At 52.9% G+C, this 24,117-nt stretch overlaps 1 protein-coding gene across 3 annotated transcripts; it reads left to right on the top strand.

The window, feature by feature from the left end:
* The first annotated feature begins 1,439 nt into the window (after positions 1 to 1,439).
* ELF3 (E74 like ETS transcription factor 3) lies at positions 1,440 to 8,961 on the top strand. Of its 3 annotated transcripts, none has more exons than XM_067531748.1 (9): positions 1,440 to 1,552; positions 2,648 to 2,794; positions 3,852 to 4,073; positions 4,424 to 4,516; positions 4,616 to 4,735; positions 5,097 to 5,186; positions 6,111 to 6,227; positions 7,116 to 7,311; positions 7,636 to 8,960. In XM_067531748.1, the coding sequence occupies exons 2-9, from the start codon at positions 2,656 to 2,658 to the stop codon at positions 7,739 to 7,741; spliced, it is 1,083 nt and encodes a 360-aa protein (XP_067387849.1). In that variant the 5' UTR covers positions 1,440 to 1,552; positions 2,648 to 2,655; the 3' UTR covers positions 7,742 to 8,960. The 3 variants fall into 3 exon arrangements, with proteins under 3 accessions (XP_067387849.1, XP_067387847.1, XP_067387848.1); XM_067531746.1 differs by having other exon boundaries at positions 3,849 to 4,073; XM_067531747.1 differs by having other exon boundaries at positions 1,532 to 1,552; positions 2,545 to 2,794; positions 3,849 to 4,073; positions 7,636 to 8,961.
* The last annotated feature ends 15,156 nt before the right edge of the window (positions 8,962 to 24,117 follow it).

Below are 24,117 nucleotides of genomic sequence, written 5' to 3'. Positions count from 1 at the left end.
GACTGTCGCTAAGAATAATGAGGGTAGGCTGGGTCATTAGCCAGCTTGACCTGCTGCCTCTTGGACGGCATCGCAGCCTCAGGTCATGCCAGGGCCGTGGCAGCTTTCCCAGAAGTGTGGTGTGACGTCACTGGGCAGACGCGTGAAACCCCTGTGAGCTGAGCGGCCGGTTAGGTGGGCTGTTCCAGGGCCACCCAGCCACGGGTGGGGCTGAACTTGGGCCACTTGGGAATTCTGAGCTTTTCAGGGTTACAAATGGTGCAGAGCTCGGCCCCCGAAGCTCTCTGTGCGTCCACGCGAGTGTGCTGGAGAGCACGTGTGTGTGTGTGTGTTGTAGTGCAGTCAGCCGTCCCGTGCAGCCTGTGGGTGGTGACGCCAGGCTGGGAGCTAGAGAGCCAGAGAGAACCGTGCAGTCTGTGTGTGACCTGCAGCCTCAGTAAAAAATCCCCCGTCTGGACCTGGCATCCCAGCCCTGGCGCGTGCGTGAGCGAGAGGCCACTGACTTTGGCAGGACTGGTACAAACAGTCCTTTCCAACGCCCGCCAAGCAGAGGGGATGGGATGGGCAGGAGGGACCCCACCCCAGCCAGAGCCAGTCAAATAAATCCAGCATACGTCAGAAGCAGCAGAATAAGGCGAATCCTCTCTTCCCAACCCTCGATTTATGCCATTCTCCAGTCAAATCAGCTGTCCCCCTAGGACCCAGCACAACTCCGGGCCCGGCTGGGCGTCTCTTTGGTCTTGTCTCTCCCAGTGGCGCTGGCCTGGCTCTGGAGGAGCTGGCCCCGCATCAGGCTGCTGCAAGAGAGCAAGCGGAGAAGCGGGTCCCCCCCGTCTAATGACCAGCCTGGTGACACTCCAGACCTGTCCATGCACATTTTAGACCGGTCACTTACAAGGGCCGGGCTGAACCCAAACCCTGGATCCAGATTTCTGGGGGAGCTGGTGCTGGAGTTGAGGTCCTTAGCTCGGCCAGGGGCAGCCATGTGTTTTTGGCGGGGGGCCTCAGTGCCGGTTTGTCTGGCCATAGCGGCCCCCTTTGCCTCATGCTGGACTTCCTGGGCTCCTGGCACCTGAGAGGCCAGGCTGGCTCTGTGCACCCTTCTCGGGGTGCTATTCCTGGCAGGGAGGAGGAGGCTGGTTAACCTGCTTTTGTGAGCAAACAAACTTGTGAGATTAGAAAGAGAGGAAAAACATGGGGAGGGGTGAGATTCTGGCACAGGTCAGGAGAGGGCTCTGACAATCATTAAACTGGCCAGCCCTGATTTCCCGGCAAGAAAGCGCTGGCATGGGGCCAAGTGGCACCTATTATGCAAATCAGATGGAGCTGGGAGCATGAATACTTGAGCTAGGAATTCCCCTAGAGCCGTGAGATCATGTTACCAAAGACGCAGGCTATATAAGAGGAGATGCCGGGGAGGGGCCCCGTATAGGAGTGAGCTCTAAGGGCTAAACCACAGATGAGAAGTGGTTAGGGGCCAGTGGCGTGCCTGGAGTATTTAGTGGATCCCTTCGTTGCCTGTGGATTAACTGCTGCTGTCAGGGGGACAGTGGTAGGTACCAAAGCCTTTTTGCTCTGTGCTTTATAGATGCTATTACACTTCACCAAGGGTAGAGGTGTTTGTGCACTGGGGGAATCTTGCTCCTTATTCATGAGCTCCCGGTTGGCCGAGCATGGCCTGACCCCTCTGGGCGGTAGGGGCAGAAAGCGCCTACCCAGACCTCTTCTGCCTCCGGGCCGAGCCAGGGGTTTTGACAGGTGAATATAAACATTCCTGCTCGCCAGCTCTCACACCTGGGGCAGGTGCGTCGATGCTGGGACAGTCGGTTCTCTGGATCATGTAAGGCCGAGTTCAAGGACTGGGCCGCTGAGGACATTGGGAGCTGTTTCCCCCAATTGGAGTTAATTTCAGAGAGCAAGGCTGGCCTGGCGCCCCTAGACTGGGGCTGGGATGCTTCTGGAAATGGGGCAGTGGGCTGGGGGGTGACAACCAATTTTTCACATGGCCTCTTCCCTGGCGGAGCGGCCAAACAACACAGATCTCTGCAAATTACAGTGCGACGAACCTGCTAAGTTCCTCCTGGCCAGGTGGCATCATAGTTACCCGCTGGATGGAAGGAGGCTTTGGAACAAAGGACAACTTGCTTGTTCTCTTCCTTGTGTTGTTTGCACCTAAATCAATGGCTTGCTGCGGGAGTTAAGCTGGTTGGGATGCAGCCTGCAGCCCAGGGGAAGTTGGTACAAGTGCAGAGTGCTATTGCTCTTATAAGTTCAGCCTCTGTTGCCTTTTACAACACAAGGTCAACACTGGGCCAAGGAAAACAGGGCCCTTTGTAATGGTTCGGTGAGGGCTTGACTTTTCCGATGTGCCGACCCCGGCTAGAAATCTGTGGGCTGCAGGCTGGGTCATTGAGTCTCCTGGGCTTGAGGCACCAGAAGGGGCAATCGGGGTGGAAAGGCGCTGATCTATAAGGGCAGGGAGTTACCCTAGGGAAGCACGGAAGAGCACTGCTTTCTGCTCGCTGTGACCTCGCTCCTCCGCAGGGCTGGTGCGGGCTCCGTGCTCCGGCGCGGGAAGGTCTGTTATCCCACAGGCAGCGCGCTGCTGCTTGCTGGAGTCGTGCTGACAGGTTCAATCTCTTGGCAGAGAGCTTTATGGCGGGATCCTGCGAAATCAGCAACATCTTCTCTAACTACATCAGCGCCATGTATCAGGAGGAGGCTCAGCCCCCCCTGGAAATACTGGCTCACCTCGGGAGTGAGGACAACCTCGTGCTGCCTGCTGAGACCACAGGTGGGGCTGGAGACTGCGTGCCATGCGGGAGAGCTGGTCAGGAGACCTGCAGTGATTGCACTCAGTGCGCTTGAGTCAGGGCATAAGCTAACCACCAGCTAGGATCCAGGTGGACTCCCGCCCCTGGACTAGAAGGGGGGTAGGGTTGCCTAGTAGTTAGCACACAGGACTGGGCTTTAGGAGACGTTGGTTCTATGCCCACCTCTGCTACTGGGTAACCTGGAGAAGTCTCTGCTCCTCTCTGTGCCTCAGTTTCCCTCTCTAAATGCTACTTGCAATAGCTCCCCTAGAGGTGTGCCTGCAAGACTCACCGTATTAACAGTTGGGTCCCATGGGAGGGTGGAGGGAAGGTGTTTTGAAGATGCAAAGTGTTGTCATTATAGTTTAGGTTTGCTCCGTTTCCCAGGGGAGGTGGGTGGGCCATGGGGGCTGGTTGGGAGTTCACCTTCTTTTCTCTTCAGCATCAGAGTTGAGTCTGCTGCCCGAGACAGGGGACTGGGTCAGGTGGGCCACGGGCCAGCTGGGGCTATTGGAAGGGGGAAGATCACTCTCAGGGGGCTGGGATCTGACCTGGCAGCCTGAGCCGAGGGGGCTAGCCTTTCTATCCAGTGAGCCACAGCGCGCAGCCCCTTGGCCTCACGGCTCAGAGATCCCACCAGAAGAGGGAGAGCGGGCTGGAGTGCTGGTAGTGGCGGGAGGGGGACGTGCTCGTGCTGCAGTGCCCTTTGGGGAAACGAGCGACTGAGAAGCTGCCGTCGGCTGTTCCCCAAAGCCCTCCCCTCAGGCAGGCCATGGGGAGGATCCGAGATAAAGGAGCATTCGACAGGTGTACATGTCAATGCAGCAATGGTGACTAAGCCAGATAACCCCCCGCCCGTCTGACTCTCTGTGCCCGGGAGAGCCAACCCCGCCCCGTGTGTTGCGAGCTAACCGAGAGCCCAGCCCTGCCCAGCCAGCCAGAGCCGGAGATGGGTGCCGTGTTGACGCCTTCCCCATCGCTGCACCCCGTCGCTCTGGTGAGCAGCGCCCCTGACCCCTGCTCCTTTGTCCCCAGCAGAGAAGCCAGCGTGGTTCAGCGAGCTCCCGTACTTCTGGAGCAAGGCGCAGGTGCTGGAGTGGATCAGCTACCACGTGGAGAAGAACAAGTACGACGCCAGCGCCATCAACTTCTCCTGCTGCAACATGGACGGCCTCATGCTCTGCCACTGCACGCAGGAGCAGCTGGGGCTCATCTTTGGGCCCCTCGGGGATGAGCTGTACAAACGTCTCCACGAGATCAGTGAGTGACAGGGACCCAGCACAGATTTTCCCACCCACTTTCTCTGCCTTGTGCCAGCAGGGCCAGCAATGAGCCAGCCACTCTGCCTAGCCAGCCAAAGCTGGTGAGGGGAACTGCACTGGGACTTCCAGTCTAGCATGTCCCCCATCACTGCTGCCCTATGACCCAAGCTTATTGCAAGAGTCCGGTTAGAGGGGAGGTTTGGGTGGCATATCGTAGTGTAGCAGGGCTTGCAGTAGAGCCACATCTGCTCTCTCAGAGTCTGGGGAGAACGGGGGCCTCCAGCCGGAAGATCTGGGGGAACGACACCAGCCAAGCAGAATTCATTCCTGGTTTCCCTTCTCCTGCAGTCTCGGTCTCGGATGAGCTGAGATGGATCACTGAACTCCTAGAGAAAGAGGATATGTTTTCCCAAGAGCTCTTCCTGGACCCCAATGACTCAGGTAAGAGCAGCGCCCCGGCCATGCCTTGTGCCTGCTGTGTGCATGTCTGTTACCCGGACAGCGTTCACCCTTTCCTGCCCTCTCCTCCACTGTTTCTAGAGCTGGGAAGCTTGTGCACCTCCCTGGAGGAGATGAAATCGACAAACCTTTCGTGCCAGGAAAATTTCAGCTACATTTCCAGCGCCATGTCTCCAGGCAGCTCCGATATCTCTGTCTCAGGTAAGGTTCTCATCACACATGCTTACTATCGTGGCATCCTGGGCCATGGTGGGGGGCACCCAAGAGCCCCACTGCCATGGTTCTCCCATCAGTCAAGGAGGGCCCCGCATCTGCTGGCTTCTCATGTGTGGTTCTCCTCTGGGATGGGGACAGCTCAACATCTGTGTCTCGGTTGGAGATCATGGCCCTGCAGCTATGAGAGTTCCCCCAAAACCCGCACCAGAGTGGACCACCAACCCCTCTCTTGGGCAGCATTTGGTGTATCTGCTCGGTAGATTATGGGAGCAGCTTTCTGCTGATAAGCAGTGTTTCTGGATGTGAATCACTGGAAATCCAACCCCTCTTCCCTTTGCCCCCCCAGGAACCGTGACGTCCCACAGCCCCAACTCCCAAGACTCCGGTGGAAGTGACCTAGATCTCGATCTGACAGAAGCGAAGCTGTTCTCTGACAGTGAGTCGACTCCTTCCCTTCCTCTGGCGGTGACAGAGATGAATTTGTGGATGGGTGTGTCCTAGCAATGGGGCTGGAACCACTGGAACCAAAGGCGGGTCAGAGAGGGAAAGGAAAGGCCCCTTTCCACTTGGGTCCTGGGTCTCCTGGGCTGGAGAGGAGGCCGTGAGAACTCATCCCATGCTAGAGGGGACCTGCCTCAGCTTTCTGTCTTGGGAACGTCCAAGGCGCTCGTTGCCATGGTATCGAGGCATGACGGGTCAAACCCTGAACCTTTTATCCGGATCCCCCGCACGCTGGTGGCTGGGATGAACCGGCACCTGAGCAGGACGTAGCCTTGGCTTTTTGCATGGGCTCCTCCACCTGGCCATGCTTTGTGTCCCAGGGTTGGATAAAGCAAAGGGAGGGGATGTGAGTTGCCTTTGAGATCCTCAGCAGCTGGCGGCATGGGGATCCCGGGCAAGCTGGGCAATGGGATGGATGCCAGCAGCGCCTCGGGCTGGGCTGGGGGTTGGGGCCTTGGCCAAGGTGGGTCTTGCTCTCACAGGCAGAGACTGTAAACGCCCTGGAGTGTAACGGGGCACAAGTCCATAACGACTATTCATACCAGCGCCAAGGCCTTCTCCCCGGGACACCCTGGGGGAACCCTGGGCATAGGAGATGGGCCCTTTTGTTGCTGGATGGCTAAATAGGGACCGCCTGTTAGGTCTGGGCAGACTGCCAGTCCCCTGAGCATGCAGAGGGGACTCTGGCCCTAGGAAACTACAACGGGAGTCTCACCTTGTATTTCTGCTTCTAAAGAAAGAGGAGACAGGCGCTGCGGTTGCTTGGATCCCACGGTGTGGGGTGGGCATGCTATGAAGCCTAGACGGGCCCCACGCACTGTAGGAGACCGAGTAACGTGTCCCACCTCCTTCTGCACAGATAGCTTTGCCGACTATAAGAAAGGGGATGTCAAGCATGGCAAGCGGAAAAGGGGAAGGCCCCGGAAACTCACCAAAGAGAACAGAGACTGCCTGGAAACCAAGAAGAGCAAGCACTGTACGTGAGATGCCAGCGGGGTGCTTTGGGATATGAGCTGGGGGAGGGGGACTAGCGATGTCCAGTCTCATCCATGAGCTGAAGTTAATGGCCAGCCATGGATTTGACCAGGACGTGTTTGGGGAGGGGAGGTGGGAGGAAGGATGGGGGCTCATAGCCCACAGTACGTTGAGGGCCAGCACCTTGCACTATGCTCCGATCCTCAAAGGTATTTAGGCAACCCACTGATTTCAAGGGAATCTGGGCCTTAGTGACTAACTTGGATCCCCTGTGCTTTCTGATCAGTTGCTGATGATCTGCCAGTTCTAGCTGGCATGTGAGGGAGGGGGGGGGAATTGATTCCTAAGGGCCAATCCCTGGTCCCAGTGCATGGCTCCAGTGGGTGGGTCAGGTGCAAGGGAGTGTCACCAGGGTGGGGGTTGGGGATGGGGGAGATGAAACAGACCTCTGACCCATGGAGCAGCCGGAGCTGTGGACTATTGTTCAGTGGCTGGAGCCTCCCGAGCTTCTGTGCCCCTGCCTCACCCATGCGGCAGCCAGAGTGGGGCAAGCGGATCTTTGTAACTGCACCATCCACAGCCCCTCCCCTGTTGACTGGGGGACAAGAGCCTCAGTGGGGCACAGCTCCCTAGCCTGTCTGGGCTGCAGCCCCCCGCAGGGTGAGCTCCCCATGCGGAGGAACAATATGGGCTCCGCTGCCTATTGGGCCTTCTGCACCCATGGAGGGTGGGGGCAGGATTTGTTCCCAGAGGGCAGGGAGCTGCCCGTGTTATAATATAGTTCCCAGCCCTGGGCAGCAGAATCCACTGAGCCTTCCCCAGCCTGCTGGGGTGACAGCTCCGCAGAGCCCCCCATTGAACGGGACCGTCCCTCCTCTCTCTGTTCCAGCCCCGAGAGGGACTCACCTGTGGGAGTTTATCCGGGACATCCTGCTCCACCCCGAGCTGAACGAGGGGCTGATGAAGTGGGAGGACCGACGCGAGGGCGTCTTCAAGTTCCTCCGCTCAGAGGCGGTGGCTCAGCTCTGGGGGCAGAAGAAGAAGAACAGCAGCATGACCTACGAGAAGCTGAGCCGGGCCATGAGGTGGGTGTCGTGGGGATGCCACCGTCCCACCCAAGAGATGCAGGCCAGTGGCGCGCCAGCCTGTCTCCAAGGCCCAGCAGGGCCCAGCTCCACCCAAAGATCCATGCTTTGCTTCCTCTGACTCCCTCCCATTCCAGTTCCTCTCCCAACTTCCCCATGAAGGGTCCTTCTCTCTGTCCCTGTCCCCCAGCCAGAGTCCCCCTCCCTGTGACTCCCACCGCCCAGGGCTTGGGGCTCCTCCCTTCCCAGATAGCCTCCTGGCTCCTCACTGGCTCGCGTGGCTGTTTCGCATCCGGTGCTGATGTCCCTTCCTTCCCCCCGCAGGTACTACTACAAGCGGGAAATCCTGGAGAGGGTCGACGGGAGGCGGCTGGTCTACAAGTTTGGGAAGAACTCCAGCGGCTGGAAAGAGGAGGACGTATTGAACTGAGAGTAAACAGCCAGGGGAGCTCTGCAAGGACACGGGCTCTGCCCATCTGGCCCAGGGGTGAGACCCAAGGCGTAGTGCACTGAACCACGCTCCTTAGACAAGAGTTTTTGTCAAACGTTGGAACCCAAAGTTGCTGTCCCGGGCAGTGTGTTTGACTCCAGCCCCTTCCTAGGGGCAAAAATGTGCGTGCTGGTTACCCACCGGCGCCTAGGTAACTACAGCTGATATTTTGGCTCAAGTAGGTTATTGTAAACCGTTATTTCTGTTGTTGCATTGCTGGAGTCTTCTCTCCAAGTGGAATTACAGTGACTCTGGCTGTCCTCAAAGCCTGGAGGAGTGGAAGGGACGTGCTCCGGGCTTAGGCACCGAATTCGAGAGACTTCAAACATCCAAGCAGAGCAGGGGCTCCTGGCTAGTGCTGCAGTCAGCTGTGGCCCAGGAAATGGGACACACCAGTGTGCCAGCTGCCATCCAGACATAAGGCCCTCCGGCTTGCTGCCTTGTTCGATAGCTGGAATGGAGAGAACCAAGCGCTGATGGCTGGGTCTTCGCCAAGCACGCTGCCTCCTTGCTGCCCACCGTGGGGCAGCTGCCAGCCATGCAGGCGCTGCGCTGGTCTGAGTAACCCGCTGCTCTGGGAATGGTCACGTCCTGAAGTTGCCAGCAGACACGAAGTGAATTTCAAACAGCGCTGGCCCCAGGGCAGTCGGAGAGAACTGTGAATTTCGGATGGCTTCGGTGGGACCGTGACAGTAGCCAGGGCATGAGGCAGAAGCTCTCTTCTTGTTCCTGGGGTGTTTGCCTCCATGTTTCCCAAATCCCGTCACCTCACTGTGATAGCATTTCCTCATGAGGCATTCTCTCTCTCCTCCTGCTTCTAATTTATGCAACATAAACAGAAGGTATATAATGTATATAAAGATCTATTTTTTCATAAATAAGCTTGTTCCTGTGTGATTGTGAGTGTCAGGGAAGCACCTGGCATCTTTGAAGCAATGACTGTTCTCAATATTCAGCTGGACTGAAATAAGTTTATTCTGGCATCTGAAGGTCTGTGTACAGAATGCGGCATTAGTGTGTCCCGGCACTGAGGTGCCTGGCGGATGCGCAAGGTCTTTTCCTGGTTTGATAATGAGTGTATAAGAAATAAATTGTTGCTTTTTTTTTTACAAACATGGTGTGCACTTATCATCCTTGTTGCTTCTGAAATGGATGGAGATAAGGTGGGGCCAGGCCTCTCCATGGGGAATCACAGATTTCAAGGTCGCAAGGGCCCTTGAATGCCAAGGCCAACCCAACACCAAGGTCGCAAGGGACCTAGTCTGATCTCCTCCATGGGGTTGCCAGGGATTAACTCCTGTTTGAACTAGAGCACGTCCTTTGGGAAAACATCCAGGCTTGATTTAAAGATTGCCAGGGATGGAGAATCCACCACAGCCCTTGGTCAGTTCTTCTATTATCCTCAATGTTAAAAATCGACACTGTATTTCCAGCCTTAATTTGCCTAGCATCAACTTCCAGCCACTGGATCGTGTCAGTCCTTTGTCCGCTAGATTGAAGGGCACATAATCAAAGATTTGCTCCCTCTGTAGGTATTTATGGACTGTGATCAAGTCACCCCCTCAACCTTCTATTGGTTAAGCTAAATAGATCAAACACCTTGAGCCTGTTCCTGCTGGACCCATGTCTATCTCCCCATATATGCTCTGTGGCCATCTGTCCCTGCCTGAAGTCCAGAGATCTTCAGTTCTAGTGGAGAAGGTTCCCTGATGGAGATCTTCATTCTTACAGGGTTTTCCTAGACCTCAAGCTAAATGTGCTCTCCCATTGTGTCACTGCCTCAGCAAAGCATCTCTCTGACTCATCCCTGAGTATCGATCCTCTGCTCCGGCAGAGCACCCCACTTCCACACAGGGGGGATGAGATCAGTATACAAAGGAGCCAATCTGCAAATGGTCAAAGGGTCACAAGGAAGTCCCTAAAATTTATCATTATCAGCTAGATCCTAGGATGTAGAATTCTCCATTGGAGGGCCGTCTTCGCAGCACAGACTTTCCCCTGTGCTCCAAGAAACGCAGCCTGCACTGGACATGCTTTCTGAGAAGGGGAGAGAGACCCAGGAGCAGGTGCCCATATAGACCTCTCCCCACTCATTGGGGGGGGGGGCGTGCAATTGCCACAGCAAGAATGGAGTAGCTTTCACAGTGGCTTGCCTTCCCCAGCCGAGGAGACAGCTCTGGAGGATGCTCCCATTTTGATCCACTGCGCGGAGATCTGGTTGGGAAACAGATTTCCTGTCCTGTGAAAAATGTCAAGATTTTGACATTATTTTTTCCATCCCAAATGGGAACAAAAAGCTAAAACTCTTGACATTTTTCCTAAACCGAAAATGTTTCTTTTTTAAAAGAAGAACACCCTGGCGAGTGAAACGTTTCATTTTGATCAACGCAAAAATGGCTTGTTTTGATTTGGACCTTTTAAAAATGTTTAAAATACAAACATAAATTTCCAGACACAAAGTCTTTTTGAACAGAATAATCAGAACTGGTGGTTCCAAAAAGGCCAAAATGGGACATTTTAACATTTTAAATGAAAAATTCATCAAAACTGACACGTTCCCAGGAGAAGTTTCGGTTTTGACGAATTGGCAAGTGCTGACGAAAGCCATTCTGTTAAATCTCCCACCAGCTCTCATAGGGGACGTCTATACTGTGATAAAAAAACCCGCAGCACCGAGTCTCAGGGCCCAGGTCAGCTGGCCTGGGCTGCAGGGCTATAAAACTGCAGTGTAGACATTTGGCGTTGTGCGGAGCCCATGTTCTGAAACCCTTGGGGTCCCAGACTGGCCTCCAGCCTGATACCAAACATCTACCCTGCAGTTTTGGAGCCACACAGTCCAAGCCCTGCAAACCCGAGTCAGCTGCCCTGCGCCCTCCATGGATTTTTTACTGCAGTGTAGACATACCTATACTGAGCTCTAGCCCACACTGCACACTGCTCAGGTAACTGCTTCCTTCCTGACTGGCCACAAGTACTGTGGTCTCTGCAGCAGTAGTGGGATGTCCCTGGCGTGTGGTGCCCTTGCTTCATGCAGCTGCTGCTCAGTATTGCTCTGCTCTCTCGTGAATGGCAACACAGGGTGAACATTTTTTTATGGCAATAGATGCACCAGCACCCACGGGTCCCTCCTGTTAGCTCCAAACGCTCATTGGACCCAGATGCCAGCCTCGGCAGACTCAGTAATTGACGTTGGCAGGAATTGCTTTGGTCAGCTCTAGTTTGGTGTGTCCAAGTGCGACCCCAGCCACACGGCTCACTGTGAAGTCTAGAACGCAGCCCGGGTCTATCTTTGTCTTGCACAGATCAAGGAAAATGCACTGGGACCACACTGGTCCGACCAAACCGGAGCATTGCATGTGTATTCTCCATCAGCTGTGCCTCAGGACAGCTGTCGATGGCAGCACTGCCAAAAATCACCAGCCAGGCTTTTTTTCTGCAGCCAGGAGGGTTAGAAATGTCCTTCCCCACCCCCACCCCCCTTTTTTTTTTTAATGCAAGCTGTGATTTTTCACAGTATCACATGACTCCTGGAGCTGGGGTTTGAAGGAAAACCCCACCTAGCACCAGACTGATGATAAAACTGGGGAAGCTGAGAAGACTGGGTCTGCCCCATTTTAGGCAAACTCACTGAGGCACTTGGGTGCTTGAGAAGCTGTCATGGCAGCTCCTGGCCAGGTGAAGTGTTTGTGCTCCTGCTCCATAACCATCAGTCTTAGACCCAGTGCGGGGTGCGTGCGTGAGGGGAGCCACTCCAGGGTTTGGTACAAGAGGGCTGGCAATGCGCTGGCCCTGTCACTAGTGCAGCCGTGGTAGGGACTGCGTGTCCCCAGCCAGAGTTTCTTGTCTCTGGTGAACGGGTCCTGCTTCAGTGACCGCTTCCATCCGGCAAAAGCGCGCTGTGGAAAGAAGCAGCCTGCTGGCAGAGATGTTGCAGTCCTCCACCCCCACCTCTGGCTGGCTGCATGGATCCCAGACCCCACCACCAGGAATGCAGGGGAGCAGGTACCAGGCTCTGCGTTGGCTGGTGAAGGTCAGGGTGCCAGGCAGCCCCGAGAAGCTCGGTGACACAGCCAGCACCGTGCTGTGGGGGCGGGGTAGCTACTGGCTCTCTGGTGCCAATGTCAGCTCCGTGCAAAGAGGCCTAACAGCTGGTTTAGGTGGCCTGCCTGAGACCCTGCACCAAGGGGAGGTAAGTCGCAGCATGGGGTTGGCAACAGGCTCCTCTCTTGTTCTTTCTGCATAGCTGGAGCATGAGGTAAAGGAGCCCATGGGTGTCGAATGGAGCGCAGGAGCCCTGGGGCAGCACGGAGTGGGTGAGGTATTTATCCTCAGTCAATACATAACCCCAGCAGATTGGCAGGGAGGGAATAGCGGCTTGTCACGCATTCGGCCGCCCTGGCAAGCGCACCTTGTTTACTGAGGCAGTTTCATTTCCCCGCTGCTGCGGATTGTGTTACCTAACTGGCCTGAGCCAATGTTTAACCAGCTCGGGCAGCAGAGGCAGCCAAGCTGTCTGTCTCGGCCGGCCTCACCCCGAACGTTCCCACCGCAAACCCAGCCAGCGTAACCCGGGTGGGCAGATCTGGGGAGCCGGTGGGAGGGGGCTCCGCTTTGTAGTCAGTTCCCACCGCTGTGGTGGTCTCTGCCCAGCAGACAGGAGGCACTGGAGAGCCTCCTGGGAGGGTGAGGCTGGATGGTTCAGGGCAGCAGAACGAGCGGTGAGAAAGCCCGGCCCCTCAAAGTCCCACAAGGGTCAACCTCTCCCCGGGGTGTCCCACAGTGATATAAAGCCCCCAGGAGAATTGGTGAGAGGCTGCAGGGCCCTTGTCACACAGCACAAGCAGCTCCGTCTGCCAGCTCGCAAAGTGAACCCACGCTGAGGCGATGGCGGTGGTGGGAGGACGGAAACCCTCAGGGGAACCCGCCTCCTCTTTAGCATCCCCCACTGTGGAGGGCTTCTGGCCTCAGGTTGTCCAGATGGTCACGGCCTCAGGGTCCTTTCAGACACCTCAGTGCTGACAATGCCCCAAAAGGCCCCCTCCTGCCTGCCAGGAGATTTGACTTCACCTTTTCAGACCTAGCCCTGCTGGCGACCCAGGCACTCGTGGTCTGGAGGCTCAGTTCCTGGGGCTTGTCGTGCCCCAGAAGAGAGCCCCCACTCACCCCGACAGCGTTCACACTGGGACCAGACACAGCAGCCCATCTGCTCTGCAACACAGAGCGCCATGAACACGGCCCCCCGGGTGCCAGCTTTCTTCCCACTACAGAGCCCAGAGCTAGGCTGTGATGATGACAGTCAAAGCCCAAGGTGAGAGTGGCCCTGCCTGCCTGAGAGACACCCGCCCATGATCCACAGGAACGACAACACTGCGGCCTAAGATGGCGTAGTTTGTGGGTACAGGAAACAGAATCTTCCGCGTCAGACCTGGACTGGAGCTCATTGCCACCAGAGACCGGTTATGCCCTTGGGCTTCTCCGTGAACTAAAAACAGCGAGACTCATTTATTCCGTGTTGCTTTCTCTCCATAAGTACTTCTCATACTGAAACTAAAGTACACACACACACACACACACACAAGCACAAACAGCCTTATCAAATTACTTACTCCCGGTGGACCAGAAAGGAGACAGATACTGATATTATCAGTTACTTTTAATCCCTGGGAGGCACCCAGACACTATGGTGCTGGGTGTCATAAAAATCTGGAGAGACAGGGAAAACAGACACTGTTTTCTTTTCTAGTCAGCAGAGAGAAATGGACAAGCTCCATCCAAAAACTGTGGTTGCATCTCCTAGCTCAGTGGTCAGCGTAACTTTACAGACCCCATACGCTGTCAGGCTGCTGGAGATGTTCTGGCACAAGGATCCCATGGAAGCAGCTTGACTGTGTTTTGACTCTATTTTAAAAGATGGAGTCTCAGATTTTTATCTTTTTCTGCATAAAACCTTCGGCAGACACCCAGCCAACTCTGGAGGCAGCGGTGACGCTGGCCGGTCCTGGCTAGAACTCCTAGGGCAGGGCGAAGGAGAGAATGCTTTCCGAGGGTGTGTCTGCTTCCAAACCGGTCCCCCGCTGCAGACCCTGACTCTGATGTTGGAGCAGCTCCATGCCATCCACACACGCCGATTGCTCTCAGGCCAGTGCAATGTTTCACAATCTGAAATCCCAATGCTACCAGAGCCCAAGGCTTGCCCTTCTTTCAAACCCCAAAATCTTGTTTCTGGAGTCAGGTCTGGTTGCTCAGCAATATCTGAGCTGGGGCATTGTGAACTAGACTTAAAGATGCGGAGATGATGAGTGAAGGGCTCTATAAACCTGCCTCTGCCCGTGTGATAAGGACACGTAGAGCCGACTGCCAGGGGGATACAGACTGGCCCACTCTGGGTGCCTTTGCGTATCCTACCCGGTAGCTTTTAAAACTCAAACACAAGAAAGGCAGGACATTGTGTGCTGTACTGTCTTCTGCCACTCTCCATCTCTGCATTAGGAAGGGTCACGTGTTTCTATATACACTAGGCTCATGTTAACCATAGCTATGGAGAGGTTAGCACCTCCCAATAATTCATAGCGTTAAAGGCAAGGATGGACAATTAGATCTAGTCTGACCTCCTTAATAACACAGGCCATTAAATTTTCCCCTGTTACCTCTGGATTAAACCCAATAACTTGTTTAGCTAAAGCATCTCTTCCAGAAAGGCATCCAGTTTTGATCCAAGGACCTCAACAGGTATTCCCTTGATATTTTGTTCCAATGGTTAGTCACCCTCCCCATTAAAAAAAATCTGTCCCTTATTTCCAATTTGAGTTTGTCTGGCTTCACTTTCCAGCTGCTGGTTCTTGTTCTACTGTCCTGTGCTAGATTAAAGAGTCCTTTAGCATCTGGGATTTTCTCCCTCTGAAGGAACTTATGTGCTAGGATCAGTGCAGAACTGAAGAGCCAGATTCAGACCTGACACCAGCAGGTGCTGTAGTTTGGGGACCCTTGGGGCTGTGTCCACGTATACCAAGCCTGACTTAAGCCTGGAGAATGGACAAGGAGACATGCAGGAGGCTGAGCTTAAAAATGAGATTTCCAGGCAGAAGAGATCAGGAACCAGTGGGCGGCAAATGGAACAGCAGGCCCCAAAACAGAGGTCAGGGAATGATCCCATCTCACACATAGAATCATAGAAGATTAGGGTGGGAAGGGATTTCAGGAGGTCATCAAGTCCAACCCCCTGATCAAAGCAGGACCAACCCCAACTAAACCATCCCAGCCAGGGCTTTGTCAAGTGGGGCCTTAAAAACCTCTAAAGATGGAGATCCCACCACCTCCCTAAGTCACCCATTCCAGTGCTTCACCACCCTCCTAGTGAACAACCTTTTCCTAATGTCCAACCTAGACCTCCCCAACTGCAACTTGAGACCGTTGCTTCTTGTTCTGTCATCTGCCACCACTGAGAACAGCCTAGCTCCATCCTCCCTGGAACCCCCTTGCAGGTAGTTAAAGGCTGCTATCAAATCCCTCCTCATTCTTCTCTTCTGCATACTAAACAAGCCTAGAAGAGATGCAAACACCTTGAAAAGGTGAAGTGTTCTTTTAGGAGGATTGGGCCAATCCTAGATAAACACCTCCACATCCCAGAAGAGAGGGAGGAAGTACTGCCGGAAATCATGGTCCCGTGCAAATGGGAGTGAAGGAGCCAGACTGGGCAGAGGAGGGAGAAGCATCATGGGAATGGCAAGGCAGATTAATTCCTCCAGTCCTTCCTTCCTCTCTCTTCCTACTTCACCAACCTCACTCTCCCCTGGACTCAGATCATCCCCAACCTTCTCCCTTTCCCCAATCCTTGCCTAGGCGCCCATGGCTGCAATAGTGAACTCTCAATGAGTTTAATAGGAGCAGGAGCAGGCCCTAAACTGGGCGGTACTGGAGGAATATCATGTGCCTCTCAGGAATTATGTGCAGGGCCAGAGTTTCTTCCCAGCTCAGACCCGTTTGCATCATTCCAGCAGCACAAGGGGAGAATGGGACTGGCCATTCTCCCCTCTCCCCCCCCCCACCACTCCCCTCACCCTCGCAGAGGGTTCCCCAGCACATGTAACACTGACATATCTGGCTTCAGCTGGAGCCAGCTGAAAATTCTTGGACCAAAACATTTTCCTGCCAAAAAGGAGTTTGTCGAAAACAAACTTTTTTGCGGGAAAATGTCATTTTCTTCTGAAGTTTTGGGCCAGGTATTTCTTAAATGAAAGAAACATTTTTGATCCGTTTCCAGTTGAAATGTTCATTTTGCTTTTTGAAAACAGAAAGTTTTTCAGAATTTTAGATTCTGCCCCTCCTCCCTTTCCTCTTCCCCCCCTCCTGCTTTATCCTTCTATTGTGCGGTAGAATAAATGATGTCTAGGATGGGTTTGTTCCCCCCCCCCCCCCCCTCGCTTAACTCTGTTTTTCACTGTCCATTTGCCAGTTTGTAACTTTCCAAATAATTGAGGACAGTTGGAGGCAGTCACTGAATTTCATTTTCCTTTTGCTGCTCTGGAATGTTTCCAATGTTGGAGATGCTTTGAAAAATTAGAGTGGAAAAAAGGAAAGATGAATAACAGAAAAAAAGTGTAACCCCTTCCCACCTCACTAAAAAACCCCAAACATGATTCATGTTAGTGCATTCGATTGCAAAAAGAAAATAAGAGGGAGAAAGTGGGGCAGGGAGAGAGGATTCAAAATTTCAAATATTCTTCAGATGTTGAGAACCCAATTGAAAAGAAAAATGTCCATTCAATCAAATTGAAACAAAAATTTAGATCTAATTAGAAGCAAAATAAATGTTTTGCTTTTTGTTTCATTTTGAAATTTTGCATCCAGGAAAAAATGGAAACATTCTGAACCAAAAAAATTGCACCTGAAAAAAACATTTGAAATTTTTTGTAGGGAGAAGATTGGGTCTGTCAACTAGGTTTCAGTGCGGTGCTAACCTCCTTGGCCTGTCCCAGAAATCCCTAGCTTGCAGATCAACTATCCAGAGAAGGGGTGGTAAATGGACTCTGTGACAGGGCCAGACCTGATAGCTACAGGAGAGTAGTGGAGGGGATCTATATTAGCCCCAGGATTAACAAATCCCTGTTCCCTGGGTGATCCAGCTGGGGCTACTCCGGGGCAGTTAGGCCAATTAGGCCAGCTGAGGCCAATCAAGGAGCTTACCCCAGCAGTTAAAAGCCTCCTTGTCAGACAGCTGAGGGCAGCTAGAAGGGAGTTAGGACCACACCACACCACACCACACCACACCACACACTACACTACACTACACTACACTACACACCACTACACCACACCACACACACACCACCAAACTACACTACCAGAAACAAGAAGGGGGTACCTGTCTGGCTATGGCCAGGGACCTAAGGCACAGGCCTGAGGGAGAACCCCTCCCCACCCAGTTCCAGGAAGCAGACTGCGAGCAGTGGGGCTGAGGACCGGTGACCCAGGGAAGGGAGTAAGTCATGGACTGGGCAGTTTGGTGATAGGGCACCGCCTGCTCCCACCCAGGCATGTCATAGTCCTAGCCGAAGAGGGCATAGTACCCACAAAAGGGCTGAACAAGCTGCCCGTGCCACAACTCCTTGAGAGTTTTTCTGTTGTGCTGAGCAATGGCAGAGCACTGACTCTGGGCTGTTTCAGTTTTGCTGGATTCAGGGACCTTGCGTTTGGCTGACCCAGTTTTTCTGAGCTGGCATGCAGCATGGAGAGCGCCGTGGGGCTGGTAATGGATACGAAAACTGCACAATTCTGCCAGCAAACTGGCCCAAGCTTGTTTAAGGTACCTGAGCTTCACCACAGAAAAACAAAACAAGACAAACGTGCCGTGGCTAGGCCAAGTTATGAGCCTCCAAGTACTTAGGAACATGTTCAAGATGTGAGAACTCCTCACACTGGAGTCAGATTCTTTGACAGCAGGGCAAAGGGGGGGAGGAGGGGCAGGAATCTGCCATCCTGATCTGGCAGCCCTGGACTGGAAAGGTGTTGGGCAACAATGAAGTGAGACCCAGAGTGTTGTCACCCCATGTGCCCAGGTCCTAAGGAGGGGATCAGCCACCTCCCACAATTACCTGATTAGAGGTGCCTGGACTTGCAGGCAAGTTCTGTGCTGGGCTAAGATGCCACTTGTGAATTCACAAGGGGCTGCTCAGAGTTTCACGTGGGATGGGGTACCTGGGCAGGGGACAAAGGCAGGCTAGTTGGGAACAAGCTGGAACCCCCAAAATATCTCTTTGAATGGTTTTAGGAACACATTTTCCTCTGTGGGTGCCAACAGCCTGGCCTTGAACTGCCTGATTTAGGCTCCTAAGTGCTGAATGCGGCACCTCTTCACTTCTAAGGCCTGAAGTCCAGAGCAGATGGTCACCTGCAGCTTCCACGACTTCTTGTGGACTGCTCAGCACGTTGGAACGGCAGGTCCCTAGGGATTTTAGGATTTTGCTTGAGTCACCTGTTAGAAATATCTCCTTTTGACGGGGGAGGGAGCCAGCCAAATCCCAGAGTAGGGCATGGAGCTCCACTATGTCCTGGTCCCCCCTGGTTCAGGGATGGGAGTTGTTTTTTACTGGGCAGGGATTAGCACCGTTGGGGGTCATGTTTTATGGGGCAGGAGTCAGTAGGTTGACCAAGCGTCCCTTAGTTTAAGGGACATCCCTTGACTCCCTTATTTCATTGAGTTGGTTCACATGTAGGGAAGGCTGAATCAAACCTTTGCGCAGCAATAAGCATTGTAACTGATACTTAAACCTTGTTTTCAGTGTAGAAATTCAGCCTGAGGAAACTTCTCCTTTTGTGTTGTCCTAGGACAGCACTCCTGAAACAAAAATCCTGGATGTGGCTTCTAGTTTGAGACTTTGCCAGTTAAAATATGATATTAAATATCCAGAAGTTTCTCCACCCCAGGCCTCTTTTTTCCCCCCTCTCTACTTGTAACACATAAGGAAATGCTAGGAAGATATTCAGAACATTTCTGGAAAGGTTCATTAATGGTTAAGTGAATATCAGATTCTTGCCACACCTGGACACTAGTTGGTTTTATTGCAAAGAAGGCTCAGTGAGCGAGTACTGTGGGCAAGGGTGGACTTTGAAACATGGTAGCCAGCTCTGTCTCCTGATTTGGTAAACTTGTGGGATTTATGATGTCAGTTGCGACCTCAAATGCAGCAGTGAAGAGCATATGTCCTTGTGTAAACAGAAGTGGGCAGTTTGCACAAATATTGCTTCTGCTAAGGCTGAGCTGTGAATTAAAGTTAATTTCAGTTCTCCGTGTAAAGAGTTTTATGAACTGATTTCAGAAAGCAAAGATGCATTGGCGCACATTAAAACTGATCCTAGGGACCATTTTAAACATTACATTGACGCTTATCATCATTGCACTGCATGCTTGAGGGCAGTCGAAATCGTAGAATCAGAGGACTGGAAGGGACCCCAAGAGGTCATTTAATCCATTCCCCTGCACTTATGGCAGGACTAAGTACACCTGAGAGAAAAATACGTGATCTGCTTAGGGATATGGTGTTCCCCCAAAATGTCTTAGGCTGTCCCTTATTTTTCATGTGGTTTTCCATTATTTCCATCCTTCACAGATGGTCACCCTAGGGTTAGCCCTGATGGACTACCCAGGGAGTGGGGTTAGCATCACTGGGGGTTGTGTTATACAATGGGATGTGGTCATGCAAAGCTCATGGGGGCAAGTCACCAGCTTTGCTCACCCCACTTCATATGGCCTCCACCCCATACTCACTAACGTTGAGCATGGTGGGAAACCCTAGCTCAGGACTAAGCTGCCATGGGGCCATTTCCCCTGCTGGGGGGGGGGGGTCACCATGGCTACCTCGGCAAATGAGCCGTGCCAAGCTGTGCCTAACAAACCGGCCTCCCTTTTGCTAATTACATGGGCAACATAACAAACCCAGAGGGAGGTCTTTTCTCTAAGAGACCTGCCCAGAGTCAGTAATTTGTCTATTATAACCACTAACTGTTTAGTTGTTAAACAAGCCTGCAGCCATTCAAGAGGGGAAACCAAGGTGACAGCACATGGCGTGCTTCACAAGTGTCCCGGAGACAGAGCCAGTTGGTTTATACAGATCATGCCTGGGGCTTCTTGCCCTGTGGCCGTTTGGCACTCATTGGCTATTCTCACTCAGTGGCAGGTCTTTACCTGCTAGTGGTGGCATCATTCTCCTTCCCCCGCCCCAGTTTAGGTTTTATTTAGCTTCTTCTCTTTAGCCTTTTGTCTATGTGGCGTGTTTGGGTCTGTGGCTTTTTGCATGCCTTGTGTCGTACCATTGCAGCGGAAAGTGCCTCTTCGTCTCAGGGGATGTGGGCACTGGAGCGGGAGGTGTGATTCCCATCTCGGATACACATCCCCACGCGAGCAATGATGGCGCTAGCATGCTAGAAGTGGCGGTGTAGCCATGATGGCATGAGCAGGCAGACGGGCTAGATGCCCCCAGAACGGGATTGCTCTCAGGGCAGCGAGGCCGTCCCACTGCCCTGCTCCTGCAGCGACACTTCTGTTTTTAGTATATCAACTCAAGCTGGAATTACACCTCCAGTGTAGACATATCCTCACTCAGCTCTGTCATGCTGGTCCTGCAGCCATTTTGGTCTTGGTTTGAGGCTCTGAATCCAGGAAGCTTTCCCATTCGGCAAAGCACTTGAACTCCGGCTTCCTTTTCAGAAGTCCCATTGAAATCAATGGGGTGTAAGTATATGCTTAAAGTTAAACACTTGCTTAAGTGTTTTCCTGTACTAGAGGCCTTTGAAGCTCCCCCATGCCTAGGGTGGCCAGGGAGAAGCTCCGTGTGCTCTCCCAAGTTATATTTCCCAGCAGAAAAGCACCCATTTACAGGCTGACTTCATGGAAAACTCTGCACTGTACTGAACCCTAAAGTAGCGTAAGCCTCTTTTCATTGAAGGGTTCCTCCATAGGTAAGCAGGGTGCAAAACCAAAGCCTCTCTGCCCAGCAGAGCTCATGCAGGGCCCATGTACAACTTGTACCCTATTTTAAAGGTTTTCAGGGGCCTTGAATTGTACCAGGGCTTCTCCAGAGGGGGGGGGGGGGGGGATTTCACCTTTTGATCCAGGGCCTTCTTCCTCCATCCATGGTAGCAGGTGAGACCACCGCCCCCCCAAGGGGGGGAAAAGGGTACACTTTACTGGGGCCCGGAGGCCATGGGGGACCCGGACCAGGCTGCAACCCCCATGGGTATGTGTGTAGAAGGGGGGCCGTGTTACAAGTTGTACTGAAAAAATTATGTTTGGGTCCTGGCTGAGACCCAGCTAGGGTGTTCTCTGGCAGGCAGACGGGCCATGCAGAGCTCTCCAATCAGATGTCTCCGAGTTGGCGACCGTTTATCACCTTTTAAGCATTGTTATGAGCGTGGTGTGTGAGAATCAGGGAAGGCAGGCTAGGTATTCTGGGAAATCCAGAAGTGGGTGAACTAAGCATTTGGATTTTGTAAAGATTGTGGCTGATTTCACTGGCAAAATCATGAAAGCCATGGGCAGAATCAGTGATTGGATGGGTGACCTGATGGCAATAAAACAAGACACTTGAACCTGTCAGTTCTAGATTTTTATCAGAGAAGATGGTAGATCCTGAAGCCCACAAGCCCTCTGTATTTTATATACAGATGGGCTTCTTGAAGGCCATGACCATAATATATTGGCCTTCTTGGAGAAGCTTTTGGAGTTGACACATTGGCAGAGACGTGCCTATCATGTGGTATCAGTGGCTGTTTGGAGACAGAAAGCTGTATTAACAGATGGAACCTTAGCTCCAGTGGTACCATTTCTCTAGCCTAACATTGCACATCTGCAAAGAAGCATTTCAAGATCTGCAAAACCTTCCTTTCTCCATCAGTCAGGTTCCTTTTTTTGGGGAGGTTTTCACACTATGATCATCCTGCATGATTACGTTGGTACAAAAGATGACCGGTAGGTAACTATGCATCAGATGGAAGAACCTAATCCCATCTAGAGGTTCTGCTGATGTTCAAAGACCCCAACTGAAGCCAATGAAATCGCTCAAAAGTTAAGTACCTGGATGAACTGGAGACAACTGAGAGCACCAGAGATCACATGCGCTGATGTTGTTTTCAGCTTTGTATGCCAGGAGGCTCACATATTCCTCGCCCTGGTAAGCCTGCAAAGAATGTCACATTGCGATGGAATGCTGCTTAGCGTTAGGTTCACATACGCACCCTGGACTTTATGTAGGTACTTATATGTATACTGCTCCATAGCATCCAAGCACCTCCCAGTCATCAAGGGATCTAGCCACAAGGTGGTTTAAGTGACTTGCCCAAGGTCACGCTGGGAATTTGCTGTTGAGCTGGGAATCAAACCCAGGCTCTGCAAACCCACATCCAGGGCCCTATCCACTCGGCACCCTTCAACAGGACCCTTTCCCACGCCTTGACCTGAAATCTTGCACACATGCTCTCTCACACAGATGGTCTGGCTGCTTCTGGCCAGCCAAGAAATCCTTTATGAACAGGCTCTCCTGGCGTTTCCACCTCTGTGGCCTGATTCAGCCCCATTTTACTCCATTGGTGCGACTCCAATTGATGTCATGGTCCCTGATCTCAGCGCTCTTCCACTGCCATAAGGCTGGAATAATGCAAACGGGACTCAGCTCCTTTGCCTTGCTGAATCAGGGAGCTCAGAGGTGTGGACATTTTTTCCCCAAAGTTCAGTAAAGGTTCCTTTCAGGTTAGGGTTATGCTACGGCTGGTTCTAACCCTGACACATCATCACTCATGACGTTCAGCCTGTTTGCTGATTTATGGGAATTTCCAGAGCTTGTTCTCTCTCCCAAAGGCCTCTATCCAGTTTTTACTGTAGGGCCTGCAGGCAGACAAGTCTGAGCTGTGGCTTGCCTTGTCCTGACCCTGTGGAGGGTGAGGGGTGTGTCCCAGAGAAGGATCTCACCACTCCAGGCCTTTCTAAAGTGGATGAGTCAGGTGTGTCACAAACACAGCAGGAACCACCAGCGCTGCTGCAGTTATATAATAAACATCTCACTTCTAAATGGGAAAACAGGTTGAATCAACATCGCCTGTTAACCCCAAATGCAAACTGTAAACATCACCCTAGCCCTCACCCAGGTGCCTCCAAGGTTGCAAAACAGCTACACTGTCTTATGCTACTGCTTGAAGCATGCCTCTGATGGGGAGCTGGTTCCTGCATGCCTGCTTGACAGGTGTGAGCTGGGCTCTGCCACCGTCACTTACTCAAGCCCATCTGTGTGCAGAATCTTAGCTCTAGTGCAAGTACTTATCTGACCCTCATTACTACAGCATCACTGCACCTCATAGTCTTTATCACATTTGCCCTCACATGCCCTAGGAGACAGTGCTAGGATCTCCATTGTGCATAGGGGGAACTGAGGCACAGAGAGTAAGTGACTTACCCAGGGCATCAGTGGCAGGGCAGGGATTGAACATGGGTCTTCCCAGTCCTATGTTAATACCTTAAGCCCAAACCAGACTTGGCCTTTTTGCAGTACAACCTTTTTCCATCTCAATTACCTGGTTCAATCAGGTCCTTCTGGGGTGGGGGTCACCATCACTCAAATTGAGACTGACGCCCCAGTGGAGCTCCGAGGCAGCCAGGCCTGACTCACGTCATGCAGGCAGCAGAACGTGCCAGGCCATGCTTACGCCACGGCATTTCTCAGATGCCAGTTACCACTCAAAGTATCAGTGGATCTGGCATCCTTTCCCTTTGGCTCCCCCAGACTAGGAGCTGGCCTGATACCTCCCAGTGTCCCATGCTCACTTTGTGGTGTTCTGCCACTGAAGGCAGGCCAGAAACGGTTTCATGTCCACGGTAATGCCGTCCGTTAGCGGATCTGTGGGAGAACACCGGGACTGCAATAGGAGAGGGTGCTACAGGTTGGGTTTGAAGTATGCTGGGTGAAGAGGGCAGAATGGGATAGCAGGGGGTTTATCAGACTAGGATAGGTGAGGAGGAGGGGCATTGGGGGCTCAGGGAGGGGGAAAGAAATGGAACAGCGGCAGTCGCTGCAGGTCAGGAGTAAGGGGCATAGTCAGACTCTCTCAGCTCTGTGCTTGAGTCCAGGAGTTCCACTCCACCCCCATTCCTATACGAGGAGCCCGTCACCGACTTCTGCAGAGATGGTCTCCAAATGCAGGAGCCAAGGGAGGATTACGCAGAAGAGACTAGAAGCAGCAGCAGAGCCTTGCCTCAAACCCTTACTGCTTTCAGACACCAGCTCCTAGGAATGAGGGACTTTTCCGGAGGGCCGCAGCACCCGCCTTTCCTC

Source organism: Emydura macquarii, unplaced genomic scaffold (assembly GCF_026122565.2).
Source record: "Emydura macquarii macquarii isolate MOO-44397 ecotype Brisbane River unplaced genomic scaffold, CSIRO-AGI_Emac_v2 contig_3220, whole genome shotgun sequence".
Classification (NCBI taxonomy): domain Eukaryota; kingdom Metazoa; phylum Chordata; order Testudines; family Chelidae; genus Emydura; species Emydura macquarii.
This window is presented reverse-complemented; position numbering and strand designations above follow the sequence as displayed.

What these genes read in the sequence shown, in the direction of transcription:
- ELF3 (XM_067531747.1), top strand. Translation starts at nt 2,656, where the DNA reads ATGGCGGGATCCTGCGAAATCAGCAACATCTTCTCTAACTACATCAGC. An exon ending in AACCAAGAAGAGCAAGCACT is followed by an intron (nt 6,228 to 7,115) that starts GTACGTGAGATG and finishes TCTCTGTTCCAG; the next exon opens with CCCCGAGAGGGACTCACCTG. An exon ending in AAGCTGAGCCGGGCCATGAG is followed by an intron (nt 7,312 to 7,635) that starts GTGGGTGTCGTG and finishes TTCCCCCCGCAG; the next exon opens with GTACTACTACAAGCGGGAAA.